The 20,787-nt window shown below is 48.4% G+C and overlaps 1 protein-coding gene across 1 annotated transcript; it reads left to right on the top strand.

The window, feature by feature from the left end:
* Positions 1–7,197: 7,197 nt before the first annotated feature.
* On the top strand, positions 7,198–17,212 carry LOC119395518 (cytochrome P450 3A4). The gene is made up of 5 exons (XM_037662508.2): positions 7,198–7,428; positions 8,404–8,587; positions 9,460–9,649; positions 14,846–15,054; positions 15,759–17,212. The coding sequence occupies exons 2-5, from the start codon at positions 8,411–8,413 to the stop codon at positions 16,722–16,724; spliced, it is 1,542 nt and encodes a 513-aa protein (XP_037518436.1). The 5' UTR covers positions 7,198–7,428; positions 8,404–8,410; the 3' UTR covers positions 16,725–17,212.
* The last annotated feature ends 3,575 nt before the right edge of the window (positions 17,213–20,787 follow it).

Genomic DNA, 20,787 nt, shown 5'->3' on the forward strand with positions numbered 1-20,787 from the left:
TACTACTACTACTATTACTACTACTACTACCACCACTACTACTATTATTACTACTATTACACTACTACTATTATTACTACTATTACACTACCACTACTACTATTACACTACTACTACTACTACTACTACTACTACTACTACTACTACTACGACGACGATGACGATGATGACGACGGAATAGGGTAGACTAAGGCAGTTTCCGGTCGGCGCCAGTTTTTTCACTGGCGGGGCACCCTAGACAAGAGAGTTCCTTCAGGGGGGCAGGGAACTTAGACGCTGTGTTTTTCGATATGTTTGCTCTTGGGGAGGTCCAGGGGGGGGGGGGTGGAATCATAGGGGAAAGATGCCCCCCCCCCCCCCCGCGTCTCCCGCTGGCGCCGCACTTGCTGCTTCGCTGTATAAGTACGGTATGCGCATGGCAGGACACCACCGCCATCCGGTCATGACACATAAAGATCACGCAGAGAGCAGGGTTACACTGGCACGTTCGCAGGTTTCGGAAAGCGCCTGTTCTCGAGCCGTGTGATCAGCCGAGAGAACGTCGTGACGCGTGTGGGCAGTAGCCGTGAACGAGAGATTGGGAGTTGGTGTGGGGCAACCTCCTTAAAAGCGTGTTCCGTCTCTCTTGACATGGAATAGTGAAGGAGGAGACGCGGTGTGAGCCCCAGACCACGGGACCGAAACCGGGTGACCGGATACAGCGGCGCTCAACCGACGCGTGACGCCCTCGCTAACCACTGGTTACGATGGCCTCCAAACTTAAGGCCTTTATAACCACCGTACCATGATCGTTGTTTCTTCTTTACTGCTCACGCTATACATAAAGGAAAAAAGAATGGAGTGGACAGTGCGCACTGTCAAATAACGCGAAAGAAAACTGACGACCTTGAACTTTGGTTTGGCATACGGGTGCAGGAGTTCCGCTGACTACATTCGAAAACAATCGATGTGTATCGTAGGAGTTTATAAGCACGATACTTGGCAGTAATGGAATTACAGTAATTAAATCACAGTAGTCAAATTACATTTTGCTGTAAACAATAATGCAATGAACTACTTCAATCGAGTAAGTTGAAGAAAATTACTTATTTTCCCAATTACTATTTACTAAAATATAGCATATTCCCTTTCGTTGAGGAATAAAAAATTGATCAGAAAAGTAAAGTAAAATAACAAAGACAAGTTAATCTGGGAGCCAAACCTGAAGCATAGGATCTCTCATATTTCAATGTACGAGTATACAGGTCCTGTGTAACAGGGTGTTTCAGGAAATGTGCCCGAAAATCCTATATGATAAAGCAAATGCAATATTAGCTATAGCTGCCTTCGTAAATACTTTATGTGTGGCGGCAGACATCTTGACATCACTAGAGACACCAATTACGACAATTATTATGAGAAATAAATTAACTAACTTTTTAATTAGTTGAAACAGTCGGTCGAATGAAATGGGAGATTTGGAGCCCTTTCGTCGAAGAGCCCATTGCCGGTTTGAAATTTATAAAAAAATTGAGCGCTGGTAATTTTACCAGAGTGATGAAATCCGACGAATCTCTCCGGCGAAACCGAAGCGAGGAAAAGCGCTACTGTCTACTCTTCCGAGATGTTCAGTACGACTGCTCGCCCTTATATCAACGATAGATAGACTTCGCTTAGTAGGAGTGCGGGCGGTGCTTGCGATCATAGCGGCACGGCGCACGTACGTTTGGGATGTTTCGATTTCACCACACGGTACGCATAGGTCCCACGAGCTAGACTTGCATCGACGTCTCGTGCCGCCGCGATTGACGCAAGGGTTCTCATTACGTTGATGGATGCACCCATAAAGTTTCATACCACGAAAGTCTATGCCCACTACAGTTGAGAGTACCAATTTCTTCCCAATGTCTTAAAAACCTTTTTAAGTTTTAACGGAATTATAATTTTATGAAATAAATTCAAGACAACGTGAAGTACATGCGTTAAATAAAAGCTAAGGGCCTCTCCCCCTCTATCAGGCACGAAAACGGTGGCAAATGCACCGGCCATTGCCTTGCGGATGGTCATTGTACCATTGGTTCTTGCACTCTGCCTGACCATGCTTCACGCTTGGCCTTGAAAGACCAGCGCAACCTGATCAATTGGGCGCGGAAAACTACCAGGGTCCATGGTTTCCTCGACTAAATAAACTGCCCAACTAGAGCGAAGACATCTGCGTGTGCTTAATAAATGTTTATTTCTCTCGCTCTCTTTCTCATTCTTGTGTTTGGACTAGTAAGCAAGTTTAAAACGTATCTATAGAAGGCAGCGATACGAGGCCTGGCCGGGAGCTTGGGACATGTAATGACACAGTGCCGAAATGATGACACAACAACACAGCGCTAGGTATGCTGGCGGCAAACACATGATATGTCATTTCGTCCATGATAAAAGACGGCAGGCGTGCAAACAAAGGCACAAGAGAGAAGTCGGGACACCACACACGCCGACTAACAACTGAAAAGGGCCACATCGGCGGAAAAGGAAGTAGACGCAAATATTTTTCTGTGCATGCCCAGACACGCTTGTTGCACCCCTACCGTCTTTTACTATGAATCCCTGTCCAGCAGCTCAGCTTTCTGACATTCTAAGCGTCATTTCGATGACGTGTGGGCTCCTAGTCTCTTAATTTATAGCGGAGTAGGTCGCTCGCTATGTATCAAATCAGAAGATTCGAAGAGAATGGAAAGAACCACATCGTTGGCGCTTCAAGTCTGGATAAACGCCAATGATGGCTGCGACTGATCGCGGCGAAATGCGCGCGGTCGCTACTTAAGTGGCGATTATCGCGACGACGTTAGGTATGATGGTAAAGATACCTCGCATGAGACGTGCACGAGGCTGTTTCAGAGCTCACATGGACAAAATGTTGACAGGTTTGGCAGCACATCAGGGAGGGCAAAAAAAAAAAAAAAACATTAACACAAAGGAAGGCCTGCTCGTAGACACCCACACGCGTTGAAAAACAACTTTGGTTGATTGGTCGCACGTGGACACGTACTAGATAACACGGCGCGAGCTCTGTGCTTTCTGCGGTGACATCGGCGACATTGACTATTTCATTTGGCTTTGCCCGCAGTTAGACAGGGAAAGAGAAACGATGGTCCTCAGCCTGCAAATGGGGTGGTCTAAGGCACCGGCCATTTGAAGTTGTTTTTCCCGATGCGCCCTCGGTAATCAGGAGGAGTGTTCAACGGTGTCTCATTGCTTTGCTGCATGACCCGGGGCTGCTTAACGCCTGGTGATACACCCCTTCTACTCAGGAGGTGCTCAGGTGGAACAATGTTCGGCAAAAAAAAAAAAAGAGGGTGACCTTATTTTTAGGTCTGGCGGTCCCATGCCGCCAATTTCCCACAGAGTGGGTGCCCTCTCAAGCGACTATGAACTTCGTTCTGCCGAGCACCAGGCCAGAAGTGCGCTTTTACCTAAATCACGCCATATTCACGGAATGAATGATGATGAGTGGGGCGAAGCTCGAGAGGGGAGATCATCGGTAAAACCGTAACTCTCCCGTGTAAGTTCGCCCATTACATCATTAAGAAAGACGTAAGACTCGCAAGTTCACTTCATAGAACTCTAAACTCGTAAGACTCGCAAGTGCACTTCATAGAACTAGGCGGTCACGTACGACGAAAGACATGCATGTACAGACCCACGGCTTTAGGATGTATAGCGTAGTGGGTTCCTCGCAAGTGCACTTAAAATTATGATGATTTATAGCGTAGTGGGTTCCTCGCAAGTGCACTTCGCCCCTAAAATTATGATGATTTATAGTGTAGTGGGTTGCTCGCAAGTGCACTTCATATAACTAGGCGGTCACGTACCACGAAAGACATGCATGTACAGACCCACGGCTTTAGGAGCTTCGCCCCTAAAAAGAGGGTGACCTTATTTTTAGGTCTGGTGGTCCCATGCCGCCAATTTCCCACAGAGTGGGTGCCCTCCCAAGCGACTATGAACTTCGTTCTGCCGAGCACCAGGCCAGAAGTGCGCTTGTCCCTATTTTACCGGTAGGTACCGGCGGCAGCAATTCTCTGCCTCCGGCAGCAGAGGCGGATGCTCAACTATTTCACCAAGGCTGTGGTAGGTTAAGGTGCGCCCAGGGGTCTTTAGAAAAACCGGTGGGTTCCCGGTCGGCACTGGGAATCGAACCCGGTACCTCCCGCATTGGAAGCGGACGCTCAACCATGTAGCCACCGCAGCGGTAGATGCATGTCAGGCTGCATGTCAGGCATGTCAGGCTGACTGCCAGGCTGCATGTCAGGCTGACTGTGGGTGCTGCAACACCACGACCACCACCACCAACAGCAAGCATAAAAATGCATAAAAGAAACACAGTGATTGGCACATCGCTATGAAATTGACATCATTGGAGCTGCCAAGAAAAACTTAAATGTATTCGCCTCCTTACAAAGAGCTCCCTACCTACTTCTGATCTGTGACGCTGCGATAGAACAAATTGGAATGTTATATAGGAAGTAGGGCTAGCAGCTCACTCATTATCATCTAAAATGGCATAACTCAAAAGAATACGATAGTAGAGAAACGCCAAGTATGTGGTGGGCGCACAGTCCCTATTAAAGGACCAGTAAACAGGCTTCGACTTTTTTATTTAGACCTCCCAAACAAGCTCGCTAATTCGTGCAGCAGGCCTTGGCGATTACACTTGGGCGAATACCACAGCGCCGCGCACCCGCAGACGCTCTATTTCGAAATACGATTCCCGGGCCCCAATTCTGCTCCTGACCAGTTCTTTTCGTCTGCGCAGTGACGTAATCTTGCCCATGGGCAACACTACGTCGCATCGACTTCGTCAGTTGGTCCTTTGCACTACGATACAGCGTCATGGCCCTGCGGTGATGCAGTTTTGGCCGTGCAGTCGGCATTTTCCTGTGCTGCCCTCTGCGTTTTGGTAGGGGCCATACTACCGGGACAAGCGTTATTGCCAGAACGAAAACCTCCGAGATCAAGAGGCGTCACGACTTTACCGCAAGGGAAAGGCGCATGCGCTGTGGCGTATTTGTTTACCACATGCATCGCGCTTCCTCAACGCGCCGCTCCGACACGAGCGACACGTAGATGAAGCCTTGCTCGGTCGTTGGCTGCGCGCCGATGACGTAATCGCTGACGTCGTGTTACGTTGGCGAAGTTAGCGTGGTCACGATAAAGGGCTACGCCTTCTCTTCTTCGCTGCCGAGAAGGGTGGGAAGGCCGAGCGAGAAACCGAAACCAGCCGAAGGGGGTTGTTCTATACCCTGTAACTTCCTTATTAGAGCACTTATTCGCAAAATTATCCCGGCAGCACGTTCACGACATACAAATGCGCAGTTATTTCGCCATCACAAATTTTCGACCGCGAGATTGTTTACTGGCCCTTTAAGGTATGCGCCGTCTGCGGATCCCTCTCCAGATAAAGCGCGCGCGACCGCGCCCGGCCGAGCGAAATGCGGTGTTCCCGCCTCCTTCAAGAATATCCCGCGTGCAAGCCAGCGCGTTGGGATGCTTCACGTGTTTCCACAATGTTGACGGAGTTTCCTCCAGTCGACATTATATTCGTATTGACAATGATAACTGACGCCCGTCAATGTCTGCTTGAATATTGTGTTCTAGAGCTAATAATAATAATATCTGGGGTTTAACGTCTCAAAACCACCATATGATTATGAGGGACGCCGTAGTGGAGGACTCCGCAAATCTCGACCAGCTGGGGTTCTTTAACGGGCACCTAAATCTAAGTACACGGGCCTCAAACATTTTACCGCGATAGCGTTAAAGAGCTCGTTTCGCAGAAATTCAGCCGTCGGCGTCGGTGTCGGTGTCGGCGTGATTGGTTGTGAGCGAAAAATCATCATCTTGTCCGTGACCGAAAAATCAAGAAAACTGCAAAATAAATAAATAATAAAATGTTGGGTCTGAGTGAGAATCGAACTCAGGCCGTCTGCGTGGCAAGCAGGTGTTCTACCACACAGCCACGCCTCTGCTTGGAACTGCACTGAAAATACTTTCATGTTTCACAAACATACGCGTCCTGTATACAGGTGTCACGGTACGAGATGTAATATCGCCGTAATATTGCGTGGTACAAGTGTACATTGCCATCGGACGTCCCACCACGTGAATATCACGACATCGTGGTTTAAAGTCAGCCACTCATTACAAAAGGCACACCCATTACTTCCCTTTTCCCTTAAGACCACGTAGTAGGTGCATCGCAACTTCGAAAAAGTTTCCCGCGCATAATTGCACCTGGTTTAAAGCAAGGCGCACACCTTAGTGCGCTCATTGCTTTACACACACGTATGCAATGATACTTCGAAAAAAAAAATGTCACGCGCACAGACATTCTCTGACGCCACTGGTCTCTTGACACGTTTGTGATGGATTCTGTGTCGTCTACAAGCGCCAACCGCACTACGGTGTCTTCCTCATCGGCGAGTTTTGGTAGGGCATCAGCGTCAAGTGGCGCACGACAGCGAGGGCGGCCACGCAAGACGGAGGCAGAGAAGGCAGATACCAAAGCTTGGCGTGCTGCGGGTATGCGACCACTTTGTACTTTGTCAATTACATTGCAGTAATGCACAATCTGAACTTCTCGAGTAAGAACATACCAATATCAAGTATGTACTAAGTGGTCAAATACGCACTAGAGACAGGATATCGCTATCGCTTTCAACTCTTAAAGGCGAAGCTTAAGCGTCCCCCAATTTTTCACTTCCATCAAAAATGCAGCCGCCGCGGCCGGGATTCGATCCCGCGACCTTCGGGTCAGCTGTCGAGAGCCATAACCACTAGACCACCGTGGCGGGGCTGTGCTATAGCGTTACCAACCGTTCGTAATGTGGCCACACTTGAGCGATTTGGAATGTCTTTCCTGTTTTGTCGGCCCCTATGTCTGCGTTCTTTTTTTAGCTCTGCTTTTAACCATTCATAGTACCCAAGTATGCGTATGTATGTGTACAGCCTGCTCAGCTATCAGGCACGTGTCATCCGAAGCGCGTCGTGTGCATCGTAATCTCTTCAGAACAAACGTCACTAAAAGGCACTTTGCGGCGATCGCTCATGGCCGTATAGTTGGCATTTGTCCCGCCTCGAAACCCCGACGGCATTTTTCACTCATCTCCTTAATCGACACATGACAAACAACACATTCCCATCAGATCGCACTGCCACTAATCCAGCATCGCAGACAACGAAAGGGCACCAGTCGAACCACGTCCGTGCACCACGGCAGTTCCTGCTCATTGCGAACGTTTCAATCCAGTGCCGGTGTAACCGAAGCGCCCAGCTTTAGCGTTTTGTATTGACAGCTTGAATTATTACATCCTACAGTATCCGACTGTGCCGCAACGCATTCGAACCAGTGTACGTGCCTGACAGTGGTGTAGCTGGCAGCGACCGTGCACCGAACAGGTTGGTGTTTCACGTCTTTCTGTATTTTCCTAATGAAACTGCCCTGTTCGACGAAACTTCCGTCTGCATTTCATCATCATCATCATCATCATAATTAATTTTCCCTTGAGGCACCTCTCGGGGTATTACATAAGGGCGAAAACGCACTAGGAAGGTCCTCTAGGTTGATTGAGAAGATATTAATAGAAAAGGTGGGAGTTAACGGTGCTCCACAGACCTCCAGAAGCGTGCGATAATCTCGAAAAATATCAACAGTACTTGCCATTCAATGTCTGGGTATGTTTTGACCTCCTCCCGTTTGCTTACCAGCTTCATGTGAGCATCCTGCTTCCTTCCTCATGCGCCCAGACTTTATTGTAGTCGTGTGGATGGACTTTGTGCAGAACTTTAGCGCTGTCATGCAACGGGTGTTTGAGGTTCCCTGTTCGTTTCTTACGGCTTCAACATTGAATGCTTGACTGATGAATATAAGAATTTACTTTGAATTTTCGTAATTTCTTGTGATCTTTTTTTTCATGTGTGTAGGCTTCATTACTGCGCATTTCTATATGACAAGGGGTAACCGGCGTGAATCAAGCACCTCGTTTCCTATGTGTGATATGTTAAAAAAAGAAACTCCTCCTTAACGATAACGTACGACGTTTTTCCAGCCACGGATGACGTGATGGAAGAGCTGGAAAATGGAATAGGGACAAGCTTCAATGAACATGTACGACTATTTTTTCGCGCTCACTGTAGTATACAGGCAAAACTATCATTTAAAAATGGTGCTTGAGTCGTTCTAAATCTGCGCTCTTTACATTCCACTTACCGCGCTGTACACTTTGTTCTGTTGCACTTATGTGCAGCTGCGCGTAGGTAACACTACCTACTTGAAAAACGCAAATTCATTCAGTCAATCTTCTATATAGGTTTAGTCACACAGTAATATACGTATGATAAATGTCAACTTCATAATAAATGATTCATTTCTAGCATTGTCATGGAGAAAACGATGACCCTCGCCACAGCCTTCACTGCTATCGCCGTGGGCATGTTCATGTTCTGGCTGCTAAAGCGTCGCCGAAAATTGAGATTTTTCAAGGACCTGGGCATTCCAGGGCCAGAGCCGGACTTCATATGGGGAAACCTAAAACAGATGGATCACCGGCGCATTGAGGTACGTAAAATACGTGTACTATGCCTCGGTTTTCTCTAGCTCAGCTGTTGTCTGTAGGCCACATCTCAAATTAACTTGCAATCTCCTGTGCACTTTGTGACTATCGGTGAGCGAACGTGTTTGTATTGTATATCATGTTTTGTGGGTTGCGGGAGATCATCTCTCCTGCGGACATATAGTGCGATATCTTGGCCAAGGCGGAGGCATGATCCACTGCACGGTAATGTGCAACTTCCGCAAACTCTTTTCGTCCCTTGTTTCAGATGTTTTTCGTTCCAAAGAAGAAATCACTACACAATAGAAAAGAACCATCAGGGCTCCATGTTCCTATGTTGTTTCCTGGGAAGTATTAACCCACCCAAACGCCAATGAGCCTAACTAATCTGACACATTGAAATAGTGCAATACCAATGCCCTACAGCGCAGGCGCCGATCCACCTTTCAAGAAGTGCCTATGATAGGCCGTCAGAGTACATCCGCGCTAACAACAGTGCCGTTTCAATGGCCACATACTGAAATATGTTAGGAAACTAAACGGATAGAACTCACTGAAATTCACTCACGAAAAAAACAGGCATTTCTTTCTTTGGGCTCGGTTGGAGTCAGGTTCACCAATTTTTCCGTGAGATGGACACTGTGGAGCACAGATTCCCAGAAACGCTATTCAGCCAGGGTGATTAGGACTCAAGGCTAACCGAAATTCTGCGGCGCTGGGCTCGCTTTGAATCAGACTAGAACATTACCCAGCCGGGCTACCTCAAACACACGAAGACTCACGACCGTGGGTCGCTCTCACTCTGACCTAGTCGACTCTTGAGCACCGACCGTTGATCTGAGAAAATGAATGACGTGCAAATCCTTGATTTCCTTAGGCTTGCGTACAATGGAGAAACAAGTACGGAAAGGTGTTCGGCATCTACGTCGGGAGTGAACCTTTCTTGATCATCACAGACGTACAAATGGCCCAAGAGTGTTTTGTCAAGCAAGCGACTATATTTCAAGACAGACCAGTGGGCTTTGTGGATGCGGAGCCTTTCAAAAGCAGCATCTTTCAGTTGGGTGGTAAGCTTAATACTTTTTGTACTTAAGTTAGAAGTTGATAAAGAAACTGAGTAGGCATACTTAAGCCCTTCTTTTGCAAGCCTTTATAATATAATGCAGCTTCCGTATTTGCGAAGTATAAGAAAAATGGTCAATTTTTATCATAAAACATTTGTGGGGTTCGTGGTCGTTCGCCCCAAGGAACGCCGTCAGAGACTGGAGAACTTGGAAAGCATTTATTAGCTAGAACAAACTTCCAACGGTTAGGCAAAACAATTAACAGTAAAACTTCCGGCCCCTAACCTTGGCCCCGGCGGGGCGCACGCCGCGTACACGAACACTCCCCGCGACAGTCTGTCGGCCACTCTCTCATGGCTGTCCACGGTCGCTCTTTATACGTTCCTCCTGACGCGTGGAGCATGCGCACTGCCGTCGGATCACAACTCGTGTCGTAGTCATTGGGGGAGAGTGGGTTTATCGGCGGCGATTCCCACATTTTCCCCCCCTCTGAAGAAACCGCTTCACAGTCTTCTTTGACGGCGCCCGCGGTCCTCGTGGCCGCCAACGCGGCAGCTGCCGTCTTGCACTTGTGGAGGGCGTCACCGGCCCCGTTCCCCGTGCATTCGACGGAGATGACCATTCCGTACCGTTCGCTGCGCTGCAGGTGCCGGACGCGCTTGTTTTTTTTCTCGGCGGTGCTCGTAGTCGAGGAGGCGAAACAGCGTGCACCGGCCGTGTTGGTGTCACTGACGACGTTGGGGGACCCAACCATGCCGTGTTTGCCGCTCACCCAGAGGTCCCGCGCAGGCACCTTATCCGCGGCCGCCTTTGGCGTGGCATTCGTGGCATCTGTCATGGCCTCCGCCGCAGCCGCTGCCTTTCTTGTAGCCCTTTTCTCACTGTCGGCACTCGACGTCGGCGTTTCTGTCCTCGCCGTGTCCTTTGTTGCCGCGACCTGGTCCTCTCTGTCGGCGTCCCCGTCCTCGTCGCTGTTCAGGAGCTGCTCTGCCTCGGCGTTGCCGCCGACCTCTTCAGTGTCACACTTGAGAACGGGTTCCACGCGGCTACTTTCCGCACCACCACCGTCGACCTCTTCCTCGTTCTCGGTGACCTCTTCCTTGCCGTACTCTTGCTCAGGCTCTTGCGCCGACGTGCATCCTTTCCAAACCGGGGCCTTCCGCTCCTCGTCTTCTGCTCCGTCGACAGTCTCGACCTCGGGCTCTCGGTTTGCTTGCGGTGGTGTGCCCAGCTGTCCAAACTGGGGCATGCGCCATTGTCCAATGCCGGCGGTCGGGATCGCCACGCCCCTCGCTGCCAGGTAGGCTGCCGACTCTGCGTCTCCCCTCGCCGCGCAAAATTTTGCTGAGGTGATGTCGAGGCGCTCCATAGTTTCCAGCAATTTCTTCAGTGCGGCCTCCATTCTTGCTGGTAGCGGACGACAATACCCGTTGGGCGCCAGATGTGGGTTCGTGGTCGTCCGCCCCAAGGAACGCCGTCAGAGACTGGAGAACTTGGAAAGCATTTATTAGCTAGAACAAACTTCAACGGTTAGGCAGAACAATTAACAGTAAAACTTCCGGCCCCTAACCTTGGCCCCGGTGGGGCGCACGCCGCGTACACGAACACTCCCCGTGACAGTCTGTCGGCCACTCTCCCATGGCTGTCCACGGTCGCTCTTTATACGTTCCTCCTGACGCGTGGAGCATGCGCACTGCCGTCGGATCACAACTCGTGTCGTAGTCATTGGGAGAGAGGGGGTTTATCGGCGGCGATTCCCACACATTGAAAAGGAAAAAAAAAAAGTCACAGCTTCGCCGCAAGGGCGAAGCAATGAATGCGATAGCAAGAAACTAATGCATTACGAAGTGAGGCTCGCCAATGGATACTCTCAGTTTGAACAACGCTCCTGTTGCAAAGGCGGCCAAAGCAGCGAAGGAAACTAGAATGCTTCAAGTGTCGAGCTGTGACACTTGATAGTTCGCGCTCATCTTCTGTTTGTTCGTTTAGCGGGGTCCCTTGAGCTCGAGTGACTTTCGTACGCTCCGTAACATGAGCGCGGACATTACTGTGAAAGCGTGAAACATCCCTCTTCCCCTCAGCACGAGAAAACCGCGCGAGCAGACAGCGGAAGGGCAATGTTTTCCCTGCGCAAATATAAGAAGAAGCGAGCGAGCGAGCTCGCCGACGACTTTTAAATCCGCCCGTCTAGAGTGCACCTTACGCCCGTTCTCTACGCCCGTCGCGCTCCTAGCGCCATCTCGCTGGTAATGAAGAAACGCCTATAAGCGCCTAGCGTCTCTGAGTCCGTCCAGCGGTAAAGGGTGTGTATGTTATGCTCGCCGTTAGCTGCGTGGAGGATCTGCGTTTCGTGGCGTAGTGGTTAGCACCACTCGCTGCGGAGCAAGAGGTACCTGGTTCGATTCCGCACTTCGGAAGCATTTTTCTGAATTATTTTTCTTTGGGGCTTTTATATATATATATATATATATATATATATATATATATATATATATATACTTATACATACACGGTGCATGACTGCGGCGACGGCAAAATCCAGCCGAGACTGTCCATATAATTGCTATCGCAATAAAAAGAAAGAATGTGCGCAGCCTGCACTAGTGGCGCAAGGCTGGAACGAACAGCCGAGCTAGTGTTCGACCTAGCTTCTTCAAAGGTTTTTCTAGTAATGCATAGATTTTGCTTGAGATGCCAAGTTTCTGCTAGTACAACTAAGTATGGCTATTCTTCTGCGGTTTCGGTAGGTTCTCCAGACTACGCATGTGTTACGAGGTTTCGGCGTGAACATGTCACGTGACTAGATGTTACGGGGTTTTGGTGGGAACATGTCATGTGACTACCTGTTACGTGATGCTGTTATTTTAGCCACGCGACTAGCTGTCACGGGGTTTCTGGCGGGAACATGTCACTTGACTCGACGTTACGTGATGTTAAGCGATTTTAGTCACGTGACAAGTTGTTACGTTATGTTACGCTATGTTAGTCACGTGACTAGTTGTTACATAATGTTCCGTGAGTTGTAGTCATGGTACTTGTTATGCGATTTTAGTCACGTGACTAATGTTAAGTTATGTTACGTGGTTTTTGACCGGAACATGTCACGTGACTAGCCTAGCTGTTACGTGATGTCAGTCACGTGATTTGTTACGTGGTTTATGCCTGGAACATGTCACTTAACTAGTTGTTACGTCATCTTACGTGATTTTAGTCACGTGACTAGTTGATGTTACATTGATTTTGGCCATGTGACTAGTTACGCGATTTTTAGTCATGTGACTAGACGTTACGCAATGTTCCGTGATTTTAGCAGCGTGATTGGTCACGTGACTAATATTACGTGATGTTACATGGTTTTTAGTGACGTGACTAGTTGTTACGTGATGTTACGTGACATTAGTCCCGATGCTAGTTGTTATGGGATGTTATGTGATTTTTAGTCCCTCAATAGACTCGCCCATCACAGTTATTGCATTCCACGCCGGAAAAATCGGCACACGTGTTGTGGGAGCGAAGCAGACGTGAAGAAGAGGACGAAGAGAGCGCGTGCCGGATCATGAATTTCTGTTCACAATACCCGGCACAACAGAAAGCTTCAACAGCTCCGCTGTGAAAAAGAAATGGGACAATACATTTAGCGGAGCCCGGCCACCCGCCTAAAGCAGTACCCCCGTGGCTCGTGCCGTGCACTGCCTAACCTCGGAGTCGTGGGCCCGACTCCAGCAGGCCCGGTGCCAGGATATTTATCCGGGTTGGGGTGAGGTATATAGGCAGGCTGTGTATATTACTATGAAAGGTCCCACGGGGGGGGGGGGGGGGGGGGGGAGGTCGAACAACGGCATTATTGAGAGAATTCATATCCTTGGTTTTCTAGCGCTACAAGCAAAGCAGGGGGGTGGGAGCGGCGCAGAGATCCAAGGACGGAGCGCGGTCATGGCGGATGCGTTTTTATAGCGATGAAATGAAAAAAAAAACAACAACCCGCACCTCACCGAAGGGGATCGTGTGGAAATGCGAATGTATTCGGGTGCACCCGATGAGTGTGCGATTAATGAAGAGAGACGAGAGTGTGCACGTAGAGGCGTAATGCTCGAGCTGCATGGTGTTACACTTCGTCCTAGTGGTACCTCACCGACTTCCATTGCTATCAAGACACCAAAGCGCGCGCTCCCTGCATGATATATATAGGTCCGAGCGCGGAGAGGAGGAGCGCCCGAGCTCTCTCTCCGCCGAGCGAGCTCCGCGATGCGAGCGCCCTCACCGGGTACACTCCTCCTCTCCCTTACCCTCCGCTGCTCCGCGATGCGAGCGCCATCACACGCCCGCGCGCTCCTCCTCTCCCTTACCCTCCGCCGCTCAACGCCTGCTCCGGTTGCTAGGCGCGGCGCAGCTGTTGCTAGGCGAGAGGAGGAGCGTGCGCGGAGAGATAACGCCTGTGCGCACGCCGGCCAGGGACGCAGGACAACCGCCGACTAAGAAATGCATTCGTATTTAAAAACGCTTCTGCACTTAGATTGAGATGCACGTTAAAGGACACTAGGTCATCAAAATCAGGTAATCCTGATCTACACTTTAATATTTTAATAGCTATCATAACTAATCGCGATGGTGTGCTCTCTCCTTTAACGATTGATGGAAAATGCGTGGAACAGTCCTCGCATGTGAAAAAAAGACAAGTTATAACTTTTACAGTACGATCTGTTACTACAGTGAACGGAGCATTCTTTAAGGAACAGACGCTATGCAATGATTTGCGCGAATATGAAATGAACGCTTATTCGCATATTTTTTACGTGAAAAGCAGTTCGCTGTAGTTTTAGCATGGAATACACGTGTCTGCGCCTAAAAGTACTTTTTGAGCGACTCACGCAGCCATGTAGTAACGTATTATACTATTTAACGCAATACGGCACCTGCCAGGGGCGTAGCCAAGGGGGGGGGGGGGTTGGGGGGGTTCAAACCCCCCCCGAAATTTTTCAATTTTGCTTGCGTATGTAGGCACGGACACATACAAACGCACGCACGAACATACATAAAGTATGGTTGAACCCCCCCCCCCCCCCCGAAAAAAATTTCTGGCTACGCCCCTGGCACCTGCTCTCGTATGATTAAAAATAGGCTGCTTCTTTTGCAAGCTTCTCATGATTATACAGCGTTTAAACGTGTAGCTGAAGACGTATTTCTTGTTTTCGTTTCCAGGCAATGCATGGAAGTATGTGCGGGCAAGGTTGAACTACGGCTTCAGTTCGGGCACGATAAAGGAACTCTATGAGAAAATGAACTTATGCGCCGCTAGATTTGTGGAAAGGATATCTTCGATAAGCCAGACAAGAGGGTATGTAGAAGTGGACGATCATAGTTTGGACTTTTCCTTCGACATCGCAGTGAACACGGTGCTGGCACAGCAGGTACGTGTATCGAGACGGCTAGTTGTACTGTCGTCGGGACAGCAAGAATTGCTTTATCACGAATTGCAGTATCATTAGATTTCTGAGATACTCTTTTCGTTTCAAGCTCGCACGATTGTTTTGAGCAGGTTTTTTTAAATCTCGATGGCAATGGACCATCTTTCAGTGTGATATGCCAATCAATCAATCAATCAATCAATCAATCAATCAATCAATCAATCAATCAATCAATCAATCAATCAATCAATCAATCAATCAATCAATCAATCAATCAATCAATCAATCAATCAATGTGTCGCATTTCTGCTTCCCAATATAAGAAATCCTTAGTAGTAAACACCCGTCTTCTGAAGAACCTCTCTGGCTGGTTTCTGATGTGGAGAAGGGCAGGCGAGATGCCTATTGATTTCAACTGCGAGAAAGTCAGGTGTTCGATCTTGAGAGAGAGAGGGGGGGAAAGCAAGAAGAGGAAAAGGAGGGAGGCAAAACAGACGAGTGTCTGCTTTGCTACTCTGCACTGGGGAAAGGGAATGGGGTAATAGACAGAGAGGGAGAAGACGAGCACTGCACGCACACAGGGATACAAACGGTCACCGTGGCCGGAGTTCGTCTGATATTCATCTTAGAATATATGTGTCAACGTTCAAGTGCTCAAAGCAGAAAATTCATAAACAAATATATGAATCCGTTTGCTTTTTCGACAGGTAAAGAAGTCCAAAGGAGGCTGCGAGGATCCGATTCTGGAGTCCCTCAAGCAAGTCATAAAGGACATGGAAAACGCGGCTATCGAAGTGGCGTTCACGGTTCCCGTTTTACGCGCGCTTCTTACACTTATATACCCTCTCACAAAACATGCCAGAGCGTTCAGATACGTTATGAACCACGTACAAAACACACTCAAACTGCATCGTTCCGGGAAGCTTCCGAGAGAACCCAGCGTGCTTCAGGCAATTCTTGACGAGCAAATTGGTACCCATAACGGACCACAACACAAGTCCAAACGGCGAGGCAAATACTTGGACGATAACTACATGTCCTCCAACGCGGCCATATTTCTATTAGCTGGCACAGAAACTACGTCTTCCGTGCTCTCGTTCTTGATGTATCTCCTGGCAAGGAGCCCAGGAGAGCAGGAGAAAGTAGTCAAAGAGATGGACCGCGTTCTTTCCTCAGAGAAGGCCGATGATCTCCGCTTTGACCAGCTGCGTGACCTTAAGAGAGTCGACATGGTGATCCACGAGTGCCTTCGTCTTTACCCACCCGTCCCACTGCACTTGGTAAGGCGCTGCTCTCGGGACACGACTGTTTGCGGGCAGTTCATTCCAGCCGGTGTCAACGTGATTGTGACACCATGGCTCATTCATCGCGACCCTGACTACTGGCCGGATCCCGAGCGCTTCATACCGGACAGATTTGCCGAAGAATGCAGCGAAAGCCACCGCAAGGAGGCCTACATGCCCTTTGGACTGGGACCTAGGATATGCATAGGTCAAAAGCTAGCGTTCACGGCAATAAAGCTTGCGCTCGTCAAGGTTCTTCAAAAATTTCAACTTACGTTACGAAATGAGGCCACTGGATCACCTACGCTGTCCGTTCCCAGCGTCATACTTGTTCCAGCAGGCGGAGTGACGATCAGGCTAGAGCGCAGGCTGGGAAGGACGGTAGCTTGAATGCTGCAATACTGGCACGTTGTTGTGACGGCGAAGTACGCAGAAGCTGGTAGAGATGAAACTTTTTATTTGGCGAACTTGCGCCCAGTAAAAGATAAACTCGAAGTACAAGCGATACTCGCTGTACAATGCTAGCGGCGACCACGGATGTCGGTCGTCGACATTCTGATCACTGATAACGCGTCGGCCTCGATACATGCAGGATCTAAGATTGCAGCGTTATTGCTTGTGGCCGCGTTAGTTCCAGAATAAAGTCACTCGCGTCATGCATACAAGCTTATCAGAAATGTCTAAAACAATCGGGAAGGTTCCCAGACCTTTCGGCGAGGCCTGCGCCGAACGGTGGTTACACATGTCACATAGAAATACAGAAAAGAAGCAGGTGTGGCAATACGATTGCAGGGAGTGTCCGTGAATGTCGATGTTTACGGGCGAGACGACGAGTAAGTTAAACATGCCTGTCGTTTTTTTTTTAATTCAAGCACATCCCACGCATTGTGGGAAAGGGAAACGACGTGCGTGCATCTTTCGACACTAGGAGAAGCAAAACTACTTCGAAGTTTTCTTTGATGATTGTCCTTGGATGGAATAAAATTACCATGACATATTCTACGTGAGCGATCAGCTTTGTACCAAACCCACAACTTTCTTCCCCCCCCCCCCCCTCCCCACAAAAATAAGGAACAGAAAGCAAGCAGATTCCAAAGGTGCCTAACATATATATATTTCGGTACGCGCAACCATGGTAAGTCGTGCACACAAAAATATCTGAATTTGTATATATAATAATTGTTTGGGTTTTAGGTTTGTGTTTCAGGAATATGATTCTGGGGGCTGCCGTAGTGGGGGGAACCGGAAACTTTGGCCATGTCGTGTTCTTAACGTGCACCATTTCTTAATTTGTGACGTAGAAAGAAACTGCTCTAAGCACATTTCTTAAGTGTCGAAATGCAATGGGTGTCGGGAACAAAAGGATTATTCGTATCTAGTTTTATTTTCATCCACCTTAACTTTATTTAATTTTAATTTTATTCCTCCTATTATAAGTTTCAGTGTGTGGGCTTAAGTAAATAAATAGAAACTGGCTGATTTTTTAAAATTGTCCTCTGTTTTTTACTTTGATATCTCGCACAAGAGGGAGACAAAGGAAACTATCGCTCTAACACAAACACCAGAGAGGAACCTGACTTTGCTTAAGTAAAATGAAAATTTTGACACAATTTGTCTTGAGCTTTTTGGAGACGTAGTTCAGACGCGATGCGTTTCTGAAACGTGGAATAGGCAGAGCGAAATGCAATAGTTTTTGTATTTCCTCGGCTGACACAACCACAAAAACAGTGTCATTGTGGGGCACATTTCTCGACACAGAAATTTTGTGACTGCTTTCTAGGGACCTTCGATCACTGTGAAGTTTAGATGTCTTGCGGTCCCTCTGAAAGGGCGCTGTCGCCTTTGGTAACGCGGCCGCACGGACCACTGGTCCCGCAAGCCGCGGGACTATCCCGCATTGAGGGCTATTGTTCCGCGTTCTGCAAGAGCTACGAAAGTCTTCAAAAATGTCCAGCGTTTCACACTTTGTTATTATTTATCGGCGGCACCTTTAGTTCAGCTGCATCTGGCCACCCTGTTCGAGGACGTATAAAAGCTGCAAGCGCTCCAAGCTTCCAAGAAAGTCAGCTAGCCGCACGGTTCATGCACGGCGGCAACGAATGCTTCTGTCGCCACCTTTACAAATAGGACCTGGAGAAAGAAGACATAAGACTTCAAGAAAGTAAAATAACCGGAGTGTGGAAGCTTTCACATCTGTTTTGTGAGTGACTATTTTTTTGATTTGTCGAATTTTCATGTTGATATCAACAATTTTGTTTCGTGTCGGAAAATATTACAGTGATGCATAAAATAGCTTTGTTTACACAGATGCGCATTTAAACGTCTACTTGTATCAGATGCTCTATTTCCCTGTATCAGTGATGAAAAAATATGGCGAGAGAAAATTTCTTGCCTGAAGTTAGAAAACAAATTATTAGATGCTAAGCACCTTATGGCGGCGTTCAAACCGGTGGTGTGCGGCGCGACCACCCTTACTGCGCATGCGCGAACCCTCTCCTCTCCCCCTCTCCACTCCTTCTCACCTCTCTCCACTCCCTTTTCACCCCCTCCCCTCTCAACTCTCTTTCTCCCTCCACTTCCCTCTCCCCTCCCCCTCTTCACTGCCCCCTCCCATGTCCCTTTCCCCTCTCCACTTCCCCTTTCCCCTCCCCCTCTGAAACGCGGGCTCGACATGCCGAAACGCTGCTTCGCATCGCCTCATGGTCCCCTTTAGCGGGAGATGGCGTGATTACTTTAGTTAATTTCTCATCGGCTGTACCAATGCAGCGCTTCTGTTGCCGTTTCTTTTGTATAGTACGCGTTCAGTTCACACTGGCCATTATTAGTGGGAATCCCCACCCCCCTTTCTCGTCTTTAGCGTGTCCCGCATTTCGCTATTAGGAAAGATGGTCACACTAAAGGCCAACGCACGAGTGACAAGTCGTGCACACGACGTGGTATGCATGAAAGAGCGGGCCAGTTGCGAACAGCGCTACTTGCGGAGGTCATGCCTACTACTGCCATCTCGCTGCCCTTCATGTTCTCTGCAGGTGGTACGATTTCCGCATTCTCTGCCACATAGATTTTTTCCCTTCTCGCTCTGTTAAACAAGTCCTAACATTCCAACTGTTGGGCAACCGTATTCTCCGCGGTTTTTTTTTTTTCGTTTTGTTTTTTGTCGCACTGCTAATATCCGGACATGTAAGTGTATCAAAAAACCTGGTCAGCTCTCACACGTGCATCATCCTGGTGAGTACTCAGCATTTAGCAATGTCTACAGCATAATAATGTATGCCAACGTCTACACAATAATTGGCACTCGTCCCGTCTCGAAGCTTCAATGGCGTTTTCCTTAACCCCCCCCCCCCCCCTCGGTGCACGAAGAGCAACGTGTTTCCATCGAAGTGTATTGCTACTACACAGACAGCGATGAGTCAGCATTAAAGTCACGTTTTTTGCATCACCGTATTTCCTGATCGTGTACCAGCGCCACGGTGCACCACGCCGTTGTAGCCCTAAGCACCCAACTACGGCTTCGTATTGCCACATTAAATTATTACGCACTGAACTTGCCGGTATCGCCGCAACGCAACGGCGGACGCGTTTGCCCCAGTGTTTATGTGCCTTACGGTGGCGGAGGAGCCTGCGAATTCTTTACAGGTGCGTGTTAAACATCCTACTACTTTTTTTTCCCCATGAAACCGTGTTGTCGGTCATACAGATCGAACGAAGAGGCTTCTGTTATAATTGAAAGCAAAAACGACATCTCGCTGTATTGAAAGTATAAACAACCAGTGGAAGGAACGCAACACAGAGAGAGACGATACGGACCGCCCACTGTTCTGTGTACAGCGTTCCTTCAACTGGTTGTTTATATTTTCAAAGAAAAAATCGTGAACCAACTAGTTCAGCAGTCTACGTTAGTAAACTGTCATTCACGCGTCAGAAAATTGGAAAAGACTGGGAGGGGAGGGAGGGGGGGGAGGAGAAGATTATTCAGCGGCTTGCGAATGCGGAATATAAAGAACAGGCGAATACAACAGGTGTAGAGATAACATGGAAAAAAGTTTCGCAGACTGCTACGGCTGGTAGAGAGTGGAAGTAGTGAAAGTAGGAAATCGTCTAATTATTCTGGCTGCAAATTACATGAAATAATGTCATACAAATGTGCCCTCCATAACCGCAGAAACCACTGCGCGTGAGATTCGTCGTCCCAGTTTTCTCATGCGCCTGTCAGGATCGAACGGTACAGCAATGACATCAAGAAACCTTGTGAATACATTCTAGAGTCGTTCCACGCAAACTTTTCAAATTGGCTATCAGAGCATTTTCGTTAAAAGAGTGTATGATAACTAGGCTCTCAAGAAAAACGCGCCTTCAATATATCTTCAAGCAAAAAATATTTTTGAACACATGGGGCACGTTGAATTTTCCGAGTTTTTGACAGGACATGTGAGGGGGAAAGATTTCGCCG

Source organism: Rhipicephalus sanguineus, chromosome 6, assembly GCF_013339695.2.
Source record: "Rhipicephalus sanguineus isolate Rsan-2018 chromosome 6, BIME_Rsan_1.4, whole genome shotgun sequence".
NCBI lineage: Eukaryota > Metazoa > Arthropoda > Arachnida > Ixodida > Ixodidae > Rhipicephalus > Rhipicephalus sanguineus.

Coding starts and splice junctions, on each gene's coding strand:
- LOC119395518 (XM_037662508.2), top strand. CDS start 8,411: ATGGAGAAAACGATGACCCTCGCCACAGCCTTCACTGCTATCGCCGTG. Junction 9,650..14,845: donor CAGCATCTTTCAGTTGGGTG/GTAAGCTTAATA, acceptor TTTCGTTTCCAG/GCAATGCATGGAAGTATGTG. Junction 15,055..15,758: donor ACACGGTGCTGGCACAGCAG/GTACGTGTATCG, acceptor CTTTTTCGACAG/GTAAAGAAGTCCAAAGGAGG.